General features: G+C 52.3%; 2 protein-coding genes and 3 non-coding genes across 5 annotated transcripts; 4 read left to right on the top strand and 1 right to left on the bottom strand.

Moving 5' to 3' along the window:
- The first annotated feature begins 3,123 nt into the window (after positions 1 to 3,123).
- Positions 3,124 to 10,451, top strand: NCL (nucleolin). Its single transcript, XM_071437853.1, has 15 exons — positions 3,124 to 3,360; positions 3,984 to 4,091; positions 4,681 to 4,972; positions 5,297 to 5,443; positions 5,734 to 5,910; positions 6,052 to 6,135; positions 6,385 to 6,520; positions 6,763 to 6,899; positions 7,240 to 7,366; positions 7,579 to 7,712; positions 8,066 to 8,189; positions 8,297 to 8,442; positions 8,936 to 9,062; positions 9,507 to 9,727; positions 9,961 to 10,451. Exons 1-15 carry the CDS (start codon positions 3,343 to 3,345, stop codon positions 10,041 to 10,043), a joined length of 2,061 nt encoding a protein of 686 aa, XP_071293954.1. The 5' UTR covers positions 3,124 to 3,342; the 3' UTR covers positions 10,044 to 10,451.
- LOC139595256 (small nucleolar RNA SNORD82) lies at positions 6,240 to 6,309 on the top strand. The gene has a single exon (XR_011680977.1). It is a non-coding gene; the product is annotated as a small nucleolar RNA SNORD82 (small nucleolar RNA).
- Positions 8,552 to 8,628, top strand: LOC139595257 (small nucleolar RNA SNORD20). The gene has a single exon (XR_011680978.1). It is a non-coding gene; the product is annotated as a small nucleolar RNA SNORD20 (small nucleolar RNA).
- Positions 9,247 to 9,387, top strand: LOC139595254 (small nucleolar RNA SNORA75). Its single transcript, XR_011680975.1, has one exon. It is a non-coding gene; the product is annotated as a small nucleolar RNA SNORA75 (small nucleolar RNA).
- A 1,952-nt stretch (positions 10,452 to 12,403) lies between the features above and the next one.
- On the bottom strand, positions 12,404 to 20,146 carry B3GNT7 (UDP-GlcNAc:betaGal beta-1,3-N-acetylglucosaminyltransferase 7). The gene is made up of 2 exons (XM_071437852.1): positions 19,953 to 20,146; positions 12,404 to 15,810 (listed from the first exon to the last, which is right to left on the bottom strand). The coding sequence occupies exons 1-2, from the start codon at positions 19,961 to 19,963 to the stop codon at positions 14,610 to 14,612; spliced, it is 1,212 nt and encodes a 403-aa protein (XP_071293953.1). The 5' UTR covers positions 19,964 to 20,146; the 3' UTR covers positions 12,404 to 14,609.
- Between the last annotated feature and the right edge of the window lie 1,279 nt (positions 20,147 to 21,425).

Below are 21,425 nucleotides of genomic sequence, written 5' to 3'. Positions count from 1 at the left end.
CTCTGGCATCTGCAAAGTCCTGGCTGCTTTCCTCTCTGCAGTATCCTGGGCCCTTTTTGGCCACAACAGCAGCTGGCAGGGTTGGGCCATACCCAGACCTGCTCAATGGTGCGTGGATAACAGTGCATGGATTGACGTGGAGCATGGATTGATGCAGAGCGTGGATTAATACAGTGCATGGATTGACACAGTGCACGGATTAATACAGTGCATGGATTGATACAGAGCATGGATTGACATGCAGAATGGATTAACACAGTGCATGAATTGATACAGAGCATGGATTGATACAGAGCATGGATTGACATGGATTATGGATTGATATGGTGCATGGATTGATATGGAGCATGGATTGACTCAGAGCATGGATTGACATGGAGAATGGATTAATACTGTGCATGGATTGATATGGAGCATGGATTGACACAGATTATGGATTAACACAGAGCATGGATTGACATGGAGAATGGATTAACACAGTGCATGGATTGACACAGAGCATGGATTGACATGGATTATGGATTGATATGGTGCATGGATTGATATGGAGCATGGATTGACTCAGAACATGGATTGACATGGAGAATGGATTAATACTGTGCATGGATTGATATGGAGCATGGATTGACACAGATTATGGATTAACACAGAGCATGGATTGACATGGAGAATGGATTGACACAGAGCAGAGATTAACACAGAGCATGGATTGACATGGAGAATGGATTGACACAGAGCAGAGATTAACACAGAGCATGGATTGACATGGAGAATGGATTGACACAGAGCAGAGATTAACACAGAGCATGGATTGACATGGAGAATGGATTGACACAGAGCAGAGATTAACACAGAGCATGGATTGACAGGGAGAATGGATTAACGCAGAGCATGGATGGACACAGAGCATGGATTGACATGGAGCATGGATTGATCCAGAGCATGGATTACACAGTCCCATGGGCAGTGCTGGTTCTCACTCCTCTGCACAGGGTGCTGCTGTGCTCCTTTCCCCAAATGCTGGGTTCTGCTGCAGCCTCAGAGATGCCAGAGGCAAGGACAAGCTTCCAACACACTGCTGGGGAAAGGGACAGAACACAGGCCATACTGAGAAGTCCCCTGCCAGGGTTGGGAACCAAGACTGGCCTGCTGCCAGCCCAGCCCTGTGCAGATCCCACTGCTGGCACTGCCACTGGACACATGCAGTGTCCCAGCTGCCAAAACTGCCCCTGGCTAAAGCAAAGCTACAGTTGTACCTTTCTCATGACAAACCAGCCTCCCACAGCATGTGGAGGAACCAAGGCCAGCCCCAGCACAGGCAGCAGAGCTGTTCAAGCAGTCATGGTACACGATTTTTGTTGCACTACATGCATGGTGAGGAGAGTGCAATCAGCTCTTGCTTCAGACAGTTAAAAATCACTTTCAGGTCTCTCTGTGTTGCATTCCATCCCTCTGCATCCCCTTGGACCACACTTGGTCTGTGTCACTGCTTCCCCCATGCAGTGTCCCCACTTGGGGACACAGTGGGACATGAGCCAGGCATTGCTATTTCACAGGCAGGGCCCAGCTGCCCTACACAAGGGGTTTTCCCAGGTGGGATCCCCATCTGTCTGCATGCATGTGACCAGGGTTGGAACAGGGGCACTATCCCACTCCATTCCAGCTCCTTCCCTCCCCATACTGGCTGATGGTGGCAGGCTCTCCACAGGCTTGGCTTACTCCTGGAGAGGCTGATTGATCTCATCCCCTCTCAGTGAGCAGGTGCCTTTAACTATGGCTCAGCTTGCCTGGAAACTGCCTCTCTTACCCAGCAGAGGAGAAAGAGGCACTAGGACAGCCTAGGGCCAGGTATGTTGCCTTACCCACAGTGTGTCCCTTGCTTCAGGTGGCACTGAACAATCCTGGGGGGTGCCCTCAAGGGCATCAGTGAAGGACAGCATTCATTGAGAGTCTGCATTTTTATTCTAGGGCTCTCTAGGATCTCATGCTCCCCAAGTCAGGTGCTTATCTCAAGTAGGCCTTGGAAGAGCAAACTGCTCCGAGTCACCCATGGCTGAGTCAGGAGCCCCCAGGAGCTGGCTGAGTGCCCAGTTTGAAGTGGTAGGGGAGGTAAGGCACTGGGGAAACCCCAGCAATGGAGGTTGCTCAGTCAGGTAGGGGCAAGGCAGCACCCACCCCTGCCAGCAGAGTAACAAGTGAAACAGGGGTACCAATTCTGCCCTGGGGTCATTTCTACCCCGACTTTATACCCACCGGGGGAAAATTCCACAGGGAGAAAGGTGGTGTCTTCTTGCAGTGACTGAATTCAAAAGCATCCATCAGGCAAGCTCAGGCTTATTTTTCTCTTCCACTTTGGGCCTTTTCTCCCAGCCTGAAGCAGTGGAGGACGGCAACTGCAGAGCGCTCCTGTGCCAACTGCAACCTCAGCAGCAGCAGCACACTGACCGGCTCCCACGGACGCTTCTTCGAGCGGTCCACGGGTGCTTAGAGCCTCCCGCGGGTCGGGGAGGGGACGCGGGGCCAGGCAGAATGGGTGGCAGGGACAGCGCCGGGGCGAACCCAGTCCCAAAGCAGAAGGCAAAAGCGTGTCCGGGCACAGTTGCACGCCAGACGCCGAGCTGCCGCAGGGCCGGCCGAGCTGCCGGGACTGCCGGGGAATGGCAGCGTCTCTCCCGGCGCCGGTCTCTGCCTGAACCCCCGGGACCCGTGACAGCCCCGGTCTCTGCCCGGACCCCCGGGACCCGTGACACCCCCGGTCTCTGCCCGGACCCCCGGGACCCGTGACACCCCCGGTCTCTGCCGGACCCCCGGGACCCGTGACACCCCCGGTCTCTGCCCGGACCCCCGGGACCCCCGCCCGGCCCCACCACGTGGCCGCCGCCCGCCACGTGCTCGCCCTTGGCCCGGCCTCGCCGCCCAATCAGCGCGCAGGCGCCGAGCTGCCTCCGTCCCATTGGCTGCGGCCGAGTCCTCCCGGGCGGGCGGTGTGTCCCCCCGCGCTCGCCCCCCGCCGCACGGCCCCGGGGCTGGAAGGCGCCCGCCGATTGGCGCGGCGGCTCGAGGGGCGGGGGCTGCCATTGGCCGGGCGGCGCGGCGCGCGCGGCGATTGGTCGGGGCGGGGGCGGTGGGGGCGGAGCCTGGCGCGGGGCTAGCAAAGGGGGCGGAAGGGGCGCGCGCTCGCTCTTTCGTGTCAGTGCCCGGTCCGGCCGCCCGCGCGTCCCCGCCGCTCCCGCCGCCCGCCCGCGGCCCGATCCCCCCGCGCCGCCGCCCCGCCGGACGCGCCCGCTCCGCTCCCGACACAGCTCAGCCGCCGCCCCTGCGCCGCCAGGCACCGCCGCCATCATGGTGAAGATTACCAAGGTGAGGGCGTGGGGGGGGGGCGCAGCCGCCGGGCGGGCAGCGGGCGGACGCCGCCATGACGGAGCGGGCGGGTGCGGATGGCGGCGGATGGGGGAGGGAGCCGGGCCGCCTTCTCGCCGCCGTGCGCTCGGGCCGCGCGGTAGCTCTAGGCCTGCTCTCGCTCGCCGTGAAGATGGCGGCGAGGGGAGGGGCCGCGGGCCCGGAGGCAGCGGATTCAAGACCCCCTTGTCCCGCTGTGCTCCGTGCGGCGGCCGCGGGCGGGGGCGCGGGGCGGGAGGGCAGCGGGGTGCGGGGTTGGGGGTCCGTGTGTGTGAGGGGCGCGGGTGGGCCCCGCGTGCGAGCGCGCGCGGATGGGGGGGGTGGGGCTACGTCACAGTGCGGCCACGTGGGGCGCGGGGACAGCGAGCACGTGGGAGCGCGCCCCGCTCCCGGGAGAGGCCCCGCGCTCCCGGCAAGGCCCCGCACACCGGCGGGAGCCACCCCGCAGCCTCCGGGCGGCCCCCTGAGCGCCGCGGGGGCCAGAGGGCGGCCACGTGGTGGGGACAATTGCCCGCCGGAGCGAGCGCTCGCAGGCAGCCCGGGTGAGCACGGGAGCTAAACGTGCTGCTCCCGCTCTCTTTCAGACCCCGAAGAATCAGATCAAACAGAAAAAAATGGCTCCTCCCCCGAAAAAATTCGAGGAAAGTGAGGAAGAGGAGTCCTCTGACCTAGAGGAGAGCAGCGGAGAAGAGGTGATTGATCTAGAGATGGAGTCAAAAGGATGCACGTGTTACAGAAGTGTCGTGAGGGTTGTGGGTTACACTGTAACAGCGTATCAATAAACTGTCCGTGTTCCTCACTAAACTGTGGCTAAAGAATAAACTGCATTTTATAAGGCTAAAGCAGCATAGGGAAAAATAGCTCAAAATGCCAGGTCTGTAATTCCAGGCTTTTGGAAATACTGTTGGGGTCTTAAAGCTGTCCCAAAGCTGATAAGCAAGTGGGTACCTAATTAGCCTAGGAATAAGCAGTATGCCATTTGTCACATCTGCTTATGTGCAAGTGTAAAAATTCCAAGATGCTGAATGCTAATATACACCACTGGTCTTGGATCAGGACCAGGGAATTTAGAGGTGCTTTGATGTTCCATAAGTAGGCTCCTGAAAGCATGAAAAAGCTGAGTTTGGGCTTATTGATTCATCAGGGTGGGCATTTAAAGTAACTTAACAAAACCTATCAGAAGGATATTCTTTAGATTTTACTTGCTGTATGTTTGTCTGATAGTGAAGTAATGGTAGATTAAACAAGCCAGCATGAGTTTTACACTAATGTGTCTTTCAGATGATCCCCCAGAAGAAACCACAAAAAGTTGCTGTTACCCCGGCCAAGAAGGCTGCAACTCCTGCCAAAAAAGTTGCTACTCCTGCAAAAAAGGCAGTTACACCTGCAAAGAAGGTTGTGGCTACTCCACAGCCCAAAAAGGGTGTTACTCCAACTCCTAAAAAGGCTGCTGTCCTAACCAAAGGAGCAAAAAATGGAAAGAATGCCAAGAAGGAGGAGAGTGAAGAAGAAGATGATGAAGATGATGACGAAGATGATGATGAGGAGGAGGAGGAGGATGAAGAAGATTCTGGTAAGTTACCTTAGAAATACACATGGACTAAAGATGGTTCAATCAAGTTATTAAATATGAGTACCTTTGGAATTGAAAGATTTGTATGATTTAATACTGGGGGGTGGTTTCATTGATTAAAGAGGGGTTATGAAGGAGAGGTGGGCAATGGGTGAAGTATGGAGGAGAGCTTGGGCTGCAGCTGCCTTATACACAGCCTGTAAAACATCTTGTTTCTTGATTGCTCTTTCCTAAACTTTTGAACAAAATTTTGGGAAGCTCCAAGTAGTTTTTACCTGATTCATTGAACCTTAGTAGTAAAGACTTGTGGTACTGTTGGTGCAGATGAGGAGGAGGAACCACCAATGCCTGTGAAGCCTGCAGCCAAAAAGCCTGCAGCAGTACCAGCCAAAAAGCCTGCAGCTGTGCCAGCAAAGCAGGAGTCTGAGGAGGAGGATGAAGAGGATGATGAGGATGATGACGAAGAGGATGGTATAAGATGTTTATTAAACACTTACAGGGACCTGGGGGAGGGAGGTAGCTCAAAGGATAATGGGAGTGATGCAGTGTGTGCTTAGCTGGTTTTAGCTGGTTGCTGTTGTCCATGTTGTTGAATGGGTGTTAATTACACTATTGTCAGTAAAACTTTTTACTATTGGTGACTGAGAACATACAAATTTCAGGAGGCATGAGAAACATTTTGCTCAACAGCATTTTGTTATCTTAGTTTCAAAAGGCACTTAATGTGGAACTGTCTAAATACTGTGCTCATCTTGTTTCAGAGTCTGAAGATGAAGCTATGGACACAGCCCCTGTTCCAGTGAAGAAAACCACTCCAGCCAAGGCTGCACCAGTGAAAGCCAAGGCAGCAGAATCTGAAGATGAGGAAGATGAGGAGGAGGATGATGATGAGGATGATGATGAAGAGGAGGAGGATGAGGAGGAAAGTGAAGATGAAAGTGAGTTAAAGTTCAAAATCTTACAGCTGCTGAGTAACAGGAGGTTTTGTGTATGACTGATGTAAAGATTAATGCTCCTGTGTTGATTCAGTTTAGGAAAAGTTCTGTATTTTTCAGTGTTGGTTTTTTTTTCTGGCACAGAACCTGTCAAGGAAGCACCTGGAAAGAGGAAGAAAGAAATGACCAATAAAAGTGCACCAGAGCCTAAGAAGAAGAAAACAGATGGTAAGTGGGATCATCAAATGATGCTTGTTTAATGGACTGTGATTGGACTCTGTTGCATGAGGAATGTAACTGTGAAGGTCCAGGATGTCAGGGGTGGGGCTTCCAGCACAAATGATGATTATAAGGGACTTAATACTGAAATATGATGTCACTTTTGAGCAAAAACTGATGTGCTAAGGCTGTTTGGACTCTGGCTCCCAATTTTAAAAGCTGCCTTAAACCACCATTTTACTGTCTTTTCATTTAAAGGGCCCACATCAGCTTTCTCTGTATTTGTTGGAAATTTGGTCTGCACCAAGGAGTTTGAGGAGCTGAAGACTGGCCTCAGAGAATTCTTTGGGAAGAAGAATATTGAAGTTGTAGATGTCAGAATTGGTGCTTCCAGGTGAGTTCATCAGTAGAATTTTGCTGATAATTTTCTTTTATTTGGCACTAATTTGTTCACAGGGGGGTCCAAGTGTGCTGGTGCTGGTTTCCCCTCAAGATGCTGGGGTGGTTGCTTGGTAGTGGTGAGGGTTTAACTTTGCCTGGAACCTGACCAGCCAGGACCTCTCTGGTGTTAGGTTTGTGTTTGTGGTCTCTGCTGCCAGAGATGGATCAGAGACCTCAAGGATGCTGTTCTTTCAGGCGGTTCGGCTATGTGGACTTCTCATCTGCTGAGGATCTGGATAAAGCTCTCCAGATGAATGGAAAGAAGTTAATGGGTTTGGAAGTCAAACTGGAAAAAGCAAAGAGCAAGGAAGCTATGAAAGAAGACAAGAAAGGTATGGCCCAATTAGGAGTTTCTAAAACGCTTACATACAGATATACAAGTTCAGACTGGAATATCTGCAAATGTGATCCCAAGAAATAGTCCATATTGGGAGGGCTGAGGAAGAAATAGGTTTCTTTCTGAAACTTTAGGACCTGTTTTTTTGAACTTGATGCCCTTAAGAGAAGCACAGCAGTTTCTTTAACTCTTGTTACAGTTGCTTTTGCAGCTTCTGAAAATGTGAATGCTTGTTCTTAATTTCTGCTGGATCAACTTGCTGAGTCTCACTGAACTGGCAGTGTAGATGAGGAGGGATTTTTAGCTGGTAACCTGAAAGTAACTTGTCTCTGCAGAGAGAGATGCCAGAACACTGTTTTTGAAGAACCTGCCCTACCGCATAACCGAGGATGACATCAGGGAGGTGTTTGAAAATGCAGTGGAGGTCCGGATAGTGATGAACAAGGACGGGAGCAGCAAAGGGTGTGTAGCTGAGAGGACTGTTGTGTGTTTGCTGTTCCTTTAGCTCTTGGCATATTCTGATAAGCTTACATGTCCTTTGGCTACCTTAAGGAACCTGCTGCATTAGTTGTCCTACTTTTTGCAGCATTTTTCTTTTAAATTGTTCCCCCTCATTCGCATACTTTGTTGGTCTTTGAAGGAGGCATTTGCTTACATTCTTTTCTGTGTTGTAGGATGGCCTACATTGAATTTAAAACAGAAGCTGAGGCAAACAAAGCTCTGGAGGAGAAGCAGGGTACAGAAATTGAGGGTCGTGCCGTGGTCATTGACTTCACTGGTGAGAAGAGCCAGCAAGAACATCAGAAAGGTACTTTCCATACTGATACCATGCATACAGATGGCATTCAGGATTCATTTCCACTTGCTTCAGAAGTTTCTGGGGGTATGCCAACTTAAAATACTACAAGAAGATTAAGATACCATATCTTTTCCCTGACTTGTGCTCTGCATCCTATGCACTTTGTCTCTACTGCATGTTTCAGACAAGGGGGGTGACTGGTCTCAGTGAATAACACAGGGTTGGATTTTGCTTTGTGCCTCACCTTGAGGTGAGGAAAGGGCAACTGAGTATTCTTGACCCCTTGGCAGAGTCTGGTAACTAGAGAACAAGAATTCTCCTTCTCCAAACCTGCACTTAACAGCACTGACTTTTCCCCATAGGAGAGTCGAAGACCCTAATTGTCAACAACCTCTCGTATGCTGCTACAGAAGAGACTCTCCAAGAAGTGTTTAAGAAAGCTTCTTCCATCAAGGTGCCACAGAACAACCAGGGCAGGCCTAAAGGGTAGGTTGTGCCTTTCACTTGACCCCCCAGGCTGGCATTGCTAGTGACTTGCCTCCAAGGTATCCCCTGTTGTTCCCAGGATGACTGGAATCTTCCTCTCCACACAGGTATGCATATGTAGATTTTGCCACAACTGAGGATGCCAGAGAGGCATTTAATTCCTATAACAACACAGAGATTGAAGGCAGAACAATCAGACTGGAATTCAGTACGCAGAAAGGGAACACAAATGCACGAGGAGGAGGATTCAGTCGTAAGTGTTCCATGTTTGATCTCCAGCTGTGGCAGGAGGGCACCATGCAGGCAAATCTGGGGTTGCTTTAAAAAAAAACAAACATGCCAAGCATTGTAAGCAAGTGTGCTGGATATGATGACTGATTATCTGAAATACTGATGAAACTATTGTTAAATTCCTCTAGATAGTCAAGTGCTGATCCAGCAGTGTTTGTACAGTGAGTTGTTATCATTGCTGATAAGGTGCAAGCATCTATTTTTAAAAAAGGAGTGGAGCAAACTTAATTTGGCAGTATCAGGTTGGCTGATGGAAATCCTTTGATGCCAGGCTCTAACTGCAGTCCTGAAAAAGTTTCCATGGACTTCAGGTGCTTGAGCTGCTCCTTGCAAACAATCCCTTTATCCCTAAGAGCTGTTCTGGGAGCCAGTAACGCAAGCTGGGTGTGATGTTATGAAGCTGAAGGTTGCCTTGCTCAGGCTGAATGAATTCTGAATGTGCTCCCTTTTCACAGAGCAAAGCAAAACATTGTTTGTCAGAGGCCTTTCTGAGGACACCACAGAGGAGACGTTAAGAGAATCGTTCGAAGGCTCAATAAGCGCAAGAATAGTCACAGACAGAGACACTGGATCATCTAAAGGGTGGGTTAAACATCACCTGGGCTGGGTTCAGGTGCTACAGAGCACCTCACTTAAGCTGATCTCTGCAATGCAGGGTGTTTCTCACGCTCATGCGGGTGGTTCTATGAAGCTGGTAAACGGGGTGGGAGCAGGGAACACACAGCTTTGGTCCACTGGTGGAGGGCAGCACATGCTCACTTCTCACCTCTTCTCAATGAGCTCCTTCCTGCCAACAAATCTCCGTGGCAGCTGATGGATTCGCACGAGAAGAAAATTAACTGTACAGTACTGGCAAACTCACACTGGGGCTCCATCGATTGTGATTAGCCACTGCTGAACTACAAGTGACACATCCCGTGGGGTGCAGAAGTGCTGGTGTTTGATTCTGAAAGGTTTTCTGTCAGGAGCCTGTAGGTGGTGCTGCAGCTCGTGAAATGTGACTGACTGTTGTAACCTGCTTCCTAGATTTGGGTTTGTGGACTTCAGCTCTGCAGAAGATGCCAAAGCAGCTAAGGAAGCCATGGAAGATGGAGAGATAGATGGAAACAAAGTGACCCTTGATTTTGCCAAGCCAAAGGGTGACTTCCAGCGTGGCGGTGGATTTGGTGGTCGTGGTGGCAGAGGAGGTGGCCGAGGAGGAAGAGGTGGATTTGGTGGCAGAGGTGGTGGCAGAGGTGGATTTGGAGGTAAGAGGAAGCAAATGCTGCTGTTCAGAGGGGGTGTGCTCCAAAATGAACCCTAAGCCATTCTTGGGGCTATGGTGTAGAGCTACTAGAGAGTATTGGATGTGAATTTATTTTCTGTCCCGTGCAAGGATGGGTTTGGAAGGGCAGTGGTATAGATATAGCACTGCAATATATTTGTGTGCATATAAATACTATAGTGGTAAATCTGCTTTTTGCAATAATTTTCTTTCTAGGTAGAGGAGGAGGTGGCTTCCGAGGAGGCAGAGGAGGAGGTGGAGATCACAAGCCACAAGGGAAGAAGATCAAGTTTGAATAAACTTCCCCTTTCCTTTCCCTTTTCCTGCTCTCCGAGACTATCTCTAAGGACTCCGGGGGTTTTTATTCTCCTTTGATCTTGGCGGAGCCTTCGGAGGACATTCCAAGAAGCGAAGCAGTACTGTGAGCCACTTGGAAGATAAAATTTTCATTTCAAGGAAGAGAGAGCAAGCCATTTTGACTGCTTGCCTGTTCAAATGAACTTTTTAAAACAAAGAGTGATAGATGTGGGAATTTACCCCTTGTCTGTGAGTTGTCTTGAATTTATAATGTTTTACCCATGTAAAAAAATTTTTTTTTTCCTATAAACTTCTGTAGCATTTTTGCTGTAAAAATGCAGAATGTTTTATCATTTGTGCTTTAGCACCCTGTCTTGGACAGATTAAAGGACCTAAACTGGTTCGTGTTACTTCTGTGCCACTAAATGAAGCCAGGCTGTGAGAAACAGGCTGTCTGTAGCCTTCCCTCTTTTGGGTTAAGGTCATTGGTGTCACAGCAGCAGCTTCTGTCCTGCTCTGCTCCAGCAGTGTATGCATGCTGTTAGCAGGAAGTAGGGGAAAGGATTATGATGGTCAAGGTAAGCTGTCTTTTTTTTTTTTTTTTTTTTTTTTTAACTGAGGATGCTGTGATGGTGCTTGCTAGCCATTTGCTTTTCTACTTTCTTTTTAAACAAAGTAAATCAGATCTTGTACTAAGGGCCTGCAGTTCAGTTGCTCTCTCCTACAAGTATTTTCTCTTGTGCTTCATTCCGAATCGTCTCTTCTTGCCCCTAACTGTGAGCAGAAGTCTGGGCTAAGTGGCTGCATCTCGGGCCTGCTGTCCTTCCTCACGCAAGGTCAGGCACCAGGCTGGGGATGAAGGGCCTCAGTCCTGTGGCAGAGGTCACTGGCTGGTTTTTCTAGCCAGGCACAGCATGCTGCCCTGCAGTGGCAGCTGTTGGGAGTACATGGTTTTCCCAGACTAGTGGATGCAGAAAATAGGCACAGAAAGCAGGGCTGTGTAGCTGAGCATTCCTGGGTATGGGGTCCCTTAGTGTCCTCTACCCCTGCCCTGGCATTTGGCCCGTGCCAGCTCCGGCCGTGGTCAGCCTGTCCCACCCTCCTGGCACACGGCCACCGCTGGGACCCTCCCTGCCCTGCTGAGCCTCTGCAGCCACTCATGCTGCTGTGGCCATTTCTCCCTGGCTTCCCAACATCGAGCCTTGCCACAGGCCATTCCCTGTGATCAAAACTAACCCGGTGGTGTCTGGGCTCGCTTCAGCTGGAGAGCTGTGCGGTTTGTGTGCTGTGTGCCATCTCCCCCGGCCCTTACCCAGCCTCTCCCGGCCCTTCGCCATCGGCCATTTTGGAGCCGCACCCGCGGCCCGGCGGCAAATGGTCGGAGGGGCGGCGCGGCCGCCAGGGGGCAGCACCGGCCCGTGCTCCGCGTCCTTCCCGCCGTGCGCGAGGGGGCAGCTCTGAGGGCACTGCCGGGGAGCCCCGGCCGGAGCCGCTTCCATACCAGGGCAGCTCTGAGGGCCCTGCCGGGGAGCCCCGGCCCGAGACGCGTCCGCACCGCACATGGGCCCTGCTCCCACTGCCGGACACGTGGCACACAGTGGCATGTGACAGCGTGGGGTCACACTGGAGAGGGAATGGGCAGAAGTATCCATGAGTGCATCCACTGAGCGCTTGTGTTTTGTCCATGCGTATGAAATTTTTGGTGCCCTGGGGAAGCCAGCCCAGCCTGCCAATAGAGTGTGTCCTGGTCCCCTTTGCTGATCTCTCTGCTCCCCAGCACCGGGAGTGTCCGAGCTGGGTGCCAGCTCTGGAAACAGCCCCTCGGTGTCCAAAGGCCAAGGTAAGACCCAAGGGTTCACCTGTGGCTTTCCTCTTCACCCCAGCCAGGTTGGAACCTCGTGACCAGGGGCTGTGTTACCCCATGGTGCTGCTTTGGCTGTGGAAGTGAGCAAGGTCCTGCTGTGGGGAGGGTAGCAGGGACAGGAGTGCCCATCTCCTTCTGCACAAGGAGAGAGTGCTCAACAAAACCAGTGAGTTCCCAGCCCTGCTACGGTGGCTTTTGCCACAGAGGTTGGTTGACATGAGAAGCTCCTCCCTGCAGGGCACCAGGAGGATCTGAAGTTTAGTTTGAGATGAAGGTGGAGGAGTGCATGAAAGAGAAAAAATACCCACCAGCCTGGTTACCATGCCCGGCTCCACAAGGAAGCTGTGCCAAAAACTGGAACAGGGCAGCTTCAGTCCCCAGTTGCCCATTCCAAGAAGTCAGTTTTGTCACTGTAGCACATTGCCAGGTTTTGTTCGCAGTAGAAACTCACTAGTAATGACATGAGGTGAAGTCTTGTAGGATTTTTTTCTTCTTCTTTTAACCTTTATTTAGAAACTAGAATATTTACCAAACTCTACAAGGTTTCTCTGTACAGGTCCCACCAGATGAAGAACACTGAGAGATGTCTGCACACAGCCCTGGCTCACCATACACATTGATACAGAGAGCGAGTGCTGACCCTGCATCCAGAATAAATGTACAGGCTAAAGTACTGTACCTGACATAAATTATGGAGGTATTGATTTGGAAAGTGTTTCTGAACTCACTCCTGTTTGAAGGAGGGAGAGGAGGGGAAAAGGAAAGAGTTGAGTGCTGCCTAAGCCCAGTGGGTACCAAAAATGCCCTCAGGACTCTGCCCTGCTGCTCCAGGGACTGGGTGCATTGTACATCCAGTTTCACAGTATCACCACCAGCTGAGCCCTGGGCAGCACTGGCTCTTTCTCTTCCTTCTCTTCAATCTGCATCTCATCTGAACAGAGAGTGGTGTGGCTTGGCGTGTGGGTGCCCTTTTTGACTGGTTTATGCTCTTTTTTATTTGTTTTCTAACCTGGGAAATGTACTTGGAGTAAATGAAAAAGGCCTGTTTCCAGAACACATTAAGAAAATAAGAGAAAGGGAAAAAAAAAAAAAAGGCACTGCACAGGGGGACCTTTGAGGTAGTAAAATTTTTTTCCTTTCAATGTCTGGCACCAGAGAGGGAGAGAGAGTTAAGGGCATCTGTGCCCATGTTTTGCTGTGCATGGTCAGGGCCATGGATGTGGCTGTGCGTGTCCAGCCCTGCAGGGACATCTGGGAATGTCAGCCCTACACACAGGGACATCTGTGTGTGTGGAGCCTGTGCCTGGGAGCACGTGTGTGAGCATGTGTGGCTTTGCACATTCCTGTGGCCTTTGCTCATGCTTGCAGTCAGTGGCTGGAGAGCATCCGTGGCCCTTGTGTGGCCACATGTCTCTCTGTTGGGTGGTTTCCACCAAAGCAACCAGCCCAGGGCTCCCCTCAAGAGCTCGTGGCCCTTTTAGCCTGAAGAAAAAAGGCCATGTCTTGTGACACCATTTCCCGTCACGCTTCAATCTCAGCCTGTAGAATAAATACTGCAACAACCCTGAGAGGAGCAGACATGTGAAACACCAGCTTTTCTTCACTTTGTCCCCTTGGACCCTGCCTCTCATGCCAGAGCAGGACCAATGTCTCCAGCCTACCCTGGAGCATCACAGCTGCTGACAAACCAGGCTGAACCCAAAGCAGCCACACACAGAGCCTTTGGGGCTGTTGTTCCCCTGCAAGGCAAAGCCATGATGGCAGCTGTGCAGCACGGAGAGGGTCTCCCCACAGCACCCCCTGGGATGCCCAGGAAGTGACAAATCCCTGGGGCACTCCAAGGGGGGGCGGCCACTTTTTCTCCACCTCTTCCTTGGCCACAGTCAAGGGCAGCTGGCCTAGTCTCTTTCCTGCCAGGAGGAACAAATCCCTGAGGAATTTCAGCTGGGTGCATTCCTCTGAGGACACATGCAGTAAGGCTGCAGAGGGGCTGGGGAGCCAGGCACAGCCCAGGCTGGTGCTGGGAGCCACCGTTGCCGGGGTCCCTCTGACAGGGACAAGGACCCCAGTTCCCCAACTGCCAGGCTGAAACCCTAACGGGGACTCAGGGCTGTTGAGGGCCAGCCTTGGAGAAGAGCCCCTTTCCCCAGCTGCATATGGGGACACGGGACTTTGGTGGGGGTGAATCCAATACAGGGTCAATGTTACCAAGACCTTACATAGAGGAGAAATTTGAGATAACGAAATCCCATGATTTTTGAGTCAGGAGGGGTCGATGCACTTGTAATTGGTTGAACTCCCTTGGAGCAGCTTCCCTGGATAGCCAGACCCTGAACATCTGCAAAAAATGCCAGTGCCACATCCCTCCCTGCCTCCCTCCACTTCTCCACTCATCATGCTGCTGTGGAGGAGGTACCTAAAGCAGAGCACAAACCTCTTTGCCCTCTCTCCATTTTGTGCTAGACTTGTCATGTTTTGTTGGTTTTTTTCTCTTTTTCAGCAACCCCCAACCCAGCTGGAGATATGTGAACCACAATACAGTACAGGAACAAACCCTGCCCGTGAGTGCAGTGTCTCTGCCCTCCTCACCCCGGAGGGCAGTGCCCCTGAAGGATTTGTGTGCCACCAGCGGAGGCTCACCCCACCCCAGAGCAGGGATCTGTTGTCCCAGCTCCTGCAGTCCCAGCTCTCCAGAGAGACTGAGCTAAAGGACATTGAGTTTTCTTGAGCATGTCAAGTTACTGTGGACCAAGTCCCACATTTGGAGCAATTCTGGAGGCAGCAGTTTATGAACCACCAACATACTCCGGTAAAAACATGGCTCCTTGTTCATCTTGCTGTTCTTGTTTTTCACAATACCAAAAGTCTTGAAGCCCTCGTGCCCAACAGGTGACACTTTAAGGACCTCCAAGCACATCCCTAGGAAGACGTCATCGATGGGGTACAGCTCCAGTGTCTCTGAGGCCTTGTGCAGCCTCTTGGCCAGAGCTCCATCCATGATGAAGCCCCCACCCCCTGCATAGGGTGGGTAGATGTTTTTTTTGTAGAGGGCACTGGGGATGTAGTACTTGTTCTCCTTCTTACGGATTGGCCTGGCCCTGTGGAGGACATCCCCCACAAAGAGGTCCTCTCCCTCCTTCTTGTCCTCCAGGAACTCCAGGATATTGCTGGGACTCACAAACACATCATCGTCGCCTTTGAAGATGAAGTGGACATTGTCACAGTAGATGTCGACCCACTTCAGGAAATGGACCTCTTTGAGGGTGAGGTTGAAGAAGCTGTCCAGGAAATCCCACTGCAAGATGTCCCCATAGATGTGGTTCTCATAATCTAGCAGTTTCTGGTGGTTGGCTCTCTCCTCCTCCTTGGAGGCGGTGCCCAGCAAGAACAGCATCCTGATCCTCTTGCCCTCCACCTCCTTCTCTTGGCCCCAGGTCCTGCGGATGGCCTCGCGGCGGTCGTGCTGTGTGATGATGGACTTGACCACAATGAGCAGGTAGACATCCCCACTGCACTTCTCTGGGTGGTTGATCAGCATGGGGAAGTAGCGGCAGTGCCGATAGAGCAGGAACTGCTGGAAGTTGGGCTCCAGCCCTTTGAACCAATCCACCTTGCTGAAGTTCTGGTTGGCTGAGCAGTTGGTAGTGGTGACATCCCAGGATTTTGTTTGCTTTGCTGTCACGCTCTCCTCCTTCACAGGAGCTTTCTCCTTCTTGGTCTTCCAGAAACTGTTGCTGATGGAGAAGGTGTTGTCTCTCTTCTGTGATTTCAAGGGCTCTGAAGGGGGCAGTTCTTTCTGCTGCTGGCCCTGCATGAACTGGTTTGGGGCCATTCCACGCTGCAGCACCGTCACTGTAATGATCAGCAAGAAGGAGAGACAAACTGTTTTGTAGATGGTCTTCTTCCTAAAGGGAAGAGACAAGGGGTTAAAGAGAAGAATATACAGGCTTTAAGAGGCTTGTCTGCAAAAGCACTTTCTTGAGACATCATGGGATGCTCATAATCTGTGTTCCATCACCTTTTGAGGAGGAAAAACCTTGTGGGAAGAGCTGCAGGACACCTCAATGCATACTCTTCCCAGCTGTATCCTGCTTGTGCTAGACTCCACCCCCTGCTTGTGGGATGGCTTTGGGTCCACACTTAACTGTAGGGACAGGCACAAAGTATTGGGGGTGATTGCAGTGTCATCTGGTAACCCCAGTACTAAGATCAGGGAAGGGTTCACAGGAGAAATGAAAATGGGCTGAGAGAGAGAGAAGTCAGGGTGAGAGTTTCAGCAAGGCAGCTGTTTCAGGAGAAAATCCCAAGAGAAACTGCTGTTTCAGCCATCTGAAAATTGTAGTTTAGGACAAGAGCAGGAGGGAATTATCTTTTCCACAAAAGCCTTAGCTGCAAGACAGACATACTGTCCATGGCCTAGACTGGCATCACAGGTTACACAGCACTGAGAGCTGGGAAGACCATAAGAGTCAACATGAAACTAGCATTGCTTATTAATTTCAAAATGGCACATCAGGACAAAAAAAGAAAGCCATTTGAGTCAAATTTCATGGTTCAGTGGGAAAAAGACATCCCCAACCCTACAACCATATTGGGAGCCAATATTTCTGGGGGCACTCCTGGGTATTTGGGCAGCTCTTGGGTCCCGTTGCTTCCTTTGTGGTGATAAGGAGCAGCAGATGCAGGGCAGATCGGGTGGGCAGATTTTCCCAGCCTGTGACAAACCAGGTGTCTGCATGCCCAGGGTGTGCAGGGCATGAGTAGATCAAACCCAGTTCTTCCTGGGGCCATCCTGCTGCTCTCCTCTCTGCAGACCTATAGCCCTGGGAAGCTGTTGGCTCAGGAACAAACCCTGGATGGAGTTCATGGGGAGCTTAAGCAGGATCCCCCTGAGGTCTTTGGGACTGCAGGAAGGCTGGACTTGGAGATTATTGATGCACAGTTCCTCCCCAGCCTGCTTTTCCATTCAACTAAAGGTGGGTTTCTCATCCCACTGCCACAGAGGAGGGGAACTGCCCTCTCTGCCCAGCTGCATAACGTAGCTCCTGAGCGCTCAGCTCCCTCCACAGCTTGCACACTGTACCAACTTCCTCCTGCCTCAGTCCTGCGTGTTCCAGCTGCCTTGGGCCGTCTCCCTGGGCAGATGAGCACTGGGCATGGGAGGATGGCAGCTGAGCTCCTTGTCTCTACTCCCAACAGCTTCCCAAGGGCAGCCCCATCTCTGTCTGCTTTGACACAAGGTGCTTGGCAGTCCCTGAACCCCCTTTTCCTGCCACTGTGTTGTGGAGCTGATGGAGACAGATGTGGCACTGTCTTGGGATGCCCCTGTGCCTGTCCTCTTCATGTAGAAGCACATCCCAGCCTGGGTGACACCCACTGGGGACAGCCCGCAGCCCCTTGCTCCTGTCAGAGCCAGCAAAATCCAGAATCATCTCTAGCAGGCAGATGGCACCTTCACTTCAGGACACTCCAGAGAAGGAGCTTGGGGCTGAAATCTGAAACATTTAACCCAAGTATATTCCAGATAGACAAAAAACCCCCAAAAAGCTGCAAAACTCTCCTAGACCTGGGAACTGGATTGTGATCAGAACCACCATGAAGCTGCTGGAGTTTTGGGCCTCAGGCTGCACCAAAGCACTTATGGGACACCCTATAGGTCATCAGACTCCCCAGGGCAGGAGACAACACTGTGCTAGGGGATTCCACTCACCCTGAAATGCAGCAGTCCCAGAAGGGAACCAGGAACTTTCAGGAGCTCCTGTCTCTGGCTTCATTCTGAAGCACAAAGAACTTTTGAGCTCAACGTTGTCGTGGGAAAACTGTGATCACTAGTGTGGACTGTGGGAGCGAGCGTGGAAATAAGTAATTAAGGATAAATGGATAGATACTCCTCATCCGGTTTTGTATGTGGCCACTCATCTGAGACTGATGAGGGAGCAGTTCTGATTAGATCTCACCATTCCCTTAACCCTCTCCAGCCCTGCCTGCACAGCTTTGAGCTTATTCTTACAAATCCTTCAGTTCTAATACAACTTTACTCCAAGAACAGCCAAGCAATGTTTAAAACCTCTCATCCATACCCGGCAAGAAAATGCTGCAGAATTTATGCTGCAGAAATAACCCCAGTCACCCTGTACAGTAATTTCATTTGCATCAATCCCATCCCATCCCATCCTGCCCTGTCCCACCGCATTCTTACACTCCCCGCCATCCAAGGACAACAAGCGATAAGATACTCAGCCTGAAGGATGGCCAAACGTTCCCCAGAAGCCAAAGGACAGGGAATTACTGATACAAATTTTAACAATTTGCATAGGTAGGGTTGTCACTAACTGGCACAGATGGTCCCAGCCTCGGCAGACTCTGCCTAACAGTGCATGGGTGCACTGACGCCCATTACTCTCCTTGGGACAGAAGGTTCTGACCCAGGGCTGAGGGGAAAACTCCAGCTTTTATTAAGAGGTGGAGCATCAAGTGGCCTGGGTATGTTTATAGGTGAGGTGTTGCACAACAGCACAGAAACTTATTCCTCCTTCCTTCAGTGGACCCTGTTTCCTAGTTCTCACCAGTGCAATTCCTGCTTTGTTACAAGAACCTATTTGGGATTTTTTCCTACTGGTCTGACTGCAAACCACGGGGTCCCACCAGGTCCAGCAGGAACCAGGAGACCCACAGCCACCTCTGCCCTGCAGAAACCCTGTCCCTGCACTGCCAGGAAAGCAGCAGAGACTGGGAGGACCCTGAGCCACAACCGCAGGCAATTCCCATATCAAATCAAGGATTTGGGGGGTCTGCCATCGGTGCCAGTCAGGTCTGTCTGCCCCAACTGCTGGTGTTGGTGCCATCAAGAGAGCTTTCAAAAGGTCTTAACACGCTCCTTCTCTTCCCTTTTATTCACCAAGGAAACTTCAAAAGCCTCCCTGTGAGGTGGCTTTGCCACCAGGCAGTTAAATATAAACTCCAAATTAGAGGTGGGCAGTATCCCTTTCACGTCCTGATGCTTGGGGGCAGATGAGGCCCCGGGAGACAGGGGCTCTCTATCCCTATCCCATTCACTTTGGATTCACATGAAAACCTCTTTGATCCGCCAGCGCTATATATTTTTGTGATAGGGGCTTTTGCTGGCCCCTCAGTTAGACCCAGTCACTGGAGGCACCACCAGTATAGAGTCCTCTCTGTTGGCAGCGCCAAGGATTTGGAGAGGGGATCTTATAAAGGGGCAGATGCTGGGCAGAAAGAACCCACATGTGCCCAGAAGTAGCCTGTGCAATAGCTGGGTGCAAGCACCAAGCGGGGCCACAGCTCGCCATGCGGGTGCCCGGACATGCGTCCCCTCCCCATAAAAGCCTGGTTTAAATACAAGGCCGTAAAACCACGCTTCTGGGGAAGGGGCAAGAGCCGAAACCCCGACTATTGCCCCGGCCGAGGGCATCTGCCCCCAGGCTGGCGCTGCCGTGGGACGGGACACCAGCGGGGAGGGCTGGAGGCCCTGCTGCCCCCGGCCCCTCCACACAAACCAGCTCTTTTCAGGGAAAAGCTGGGAAAGGCATCCCCAGGGACTGGGGGCACCAACTGGTTCCCCCTGCCCGTTGCCCCCGTCCTGCCTCCCGCCGGGCCGGAGCTCCGGTGCCCCGAGATGGAGAGGAATTTGTGTCGGGAGCGGAGCCCCAGAGAGCCTTCTCCGGGTACCGCGGCCAGCGAGACCCCGCCCGGGAGCCCCGCAGAGCCGCGGCGGCGGGAGGGTCGCTCCTGGGATGGGGACAGACGGACAGGGGACGAATGACACACTCCGTCCTTAGTCGCTTCCGCACGCCCACCGTCCCCACCAGAGCTATCCTTCCCCGGCCAGCCACCCCCGGGGCGACGGGAGAGAGAGACCCGGTGCGGAGGGGTCCTCGCAGTCCCCCGGCTCTGGGCAGCGTCGGGACGGCAGCGCCGGGCAGCGGGAGCGGAGGACACGGGACGGCGGAGCCAGGGATACCGGGATTCGGTGCGGGAGCGGGGCAGGAGCGGGGCTCGGGCTCCGCGCTCCCCGGAGATCACTCACCACTGGAACATGCTGGGAGTGGGACGGGGCGGCCGCTCCGCTGCTGGCCGGGCTGCCCGCGGTCCGGGCGCTTCTCTCTGCACTCTTCCTCCTCCTCCTCCTCTTCTTTTTTCTTTCTTTTTTTTTTTTTTCCCCTCTCTTTTCCCTCCCCTCTCCCTCCGAGGTGGAGCCTAGAGATGGATGGCAGAGCAGGTAGGTTAACTCTTACCCTGCCCCTCTGTCCCGTCCCCCCCCGCCCGCCCCAGCAGACAGACACCTCCCCAGTGCTCCCTGGGCAAGGAGTTTAAGGGTGACACCCCACAGGTCCCCCTGAGGACCCTCCCCGCTGCTGATGGCACTCGCACCAGGATCTGGGAACTCGGGGGCGTCCTAGTCCGGCTTCTTGTGTACTGTGCCCTCTCTGGGGTGCATCAGCTCTGCCCCAGAGTCTTTAATGTGCCTCCCGGTCCCACCTCTCCTGGGACCCACCCTTCCCCCACGACCCACATCTCACTCAGGGTCCACACCTTGTCAAGGACCAATACTCTGCCCAGGACTCCAGTCTCACCCAGACATCCATGCTCTGCCCAGGACTCACACATTTCCTGGGACCCACAGCACACCTGGGGGTGTAGGGAGTTGACGGGGAGTTGCTGCAGCAGGAAGGTGCCTGCTCAGCATACTGGACCTCTCATGGGTCAAATTTCCAATGGCATCACAGCCAGGTGAGGGGTCCTTTCAAACTGTTCCTTCAGCCCTTGTTCAGATGCAGTTTCACCATCACTCCTGCTAGAGCCGAATCAGTATGAGACATCCCATTGCCCATTAAGAAGCAGATTAAAAACCTTCTTTTCCTTTTAAATGTAATGTTTCAGTTGCAGGTGTTTTTCAGCCATAAAAATCAGTCCTTCTAATTTCTGATCTCTCCCTTTTTTGTCACCCTCCCAATACCACCAGCTGCTCATGTCTGCCATGAAGCCAGGCTGGGAAGCCTGCAGGAAATTTGCAATATTTCCTTTCCTGTCCAGCAGAGATATCCCAGTCCCTTTCTGAACAGTTCCTCTGCATTTTTCATGATGAGGGTCAGGGTCTCCTACAGCTCTCACAACCCACTGGACACACTGAGCTTCTCATGGGAAAGACTCTCCTTTCAAAGACTGGACATGTAGAGGGACCCACACAACCCCTGCTACTCAAACAGCACCAAGAAAAATCCACGTCCAGCTCAGTTTGGGGAAGATTGCATTGCTTTCTCCAGATCTGTTTCTGTCTCCTTATCTGAGCTTATTGCTTTCCGAGGTGCCCTGCAGCTCTGTGTCCTGGGGCCTGTGAAAGCTCCCCAGGAAACATTGCCCAAACAGGCTGCACCAGCTCTACAGCATCCCATGTCCTTATCACCAAAGTCCATACATACCTTTCCTGATTCCTTTTTAGCCTGTTCCCAATGCCTATAGGGAAGTTTATATTTGCTGCATTCAAGAAAATGTTTGTATT

The sequence above is a fragment of the Agelaius tricolor genome, unplaced genomic scaffold (assembly GCF_023055355.1).
Source record: "Agelaius tricolor isolate 1412-34295 unplaced genomic scaffold, bAgeTri1.0.p SCAF_12, whole genome shotgun sequence".
Classification (NCBI taxonomy): domain Eukaryota; kingdom Metazoa; phylum Chordata; class Aves; order Passeriformes; family Icteridae; genus Agelaius; species Agelaius tricolor.
The sequence above is the reverse complement of the archived record's forward strand: the minus strand, read 5'-3'. Positions and strand labels throughout refer to the sequence as shown.

Coding starts and splice junctions, on each gene's coding strand:
- NCL (XM_071437853.1), top strand. Junction 4,092..4,680: donor AGGAGAGCAGCGGAGAAGAG/GTGATTGATCTA, acceptor TGTGTCTTTCAG/ATGATCCCCCAGAAGAAACC. Junction 9,063..9,506: donor GACACTGGATCATCTAAAGG/GTGGGTTAAACA, acceptor CCTGCTTCCTAG/ATTTGGGTTTGTGGACTTCA.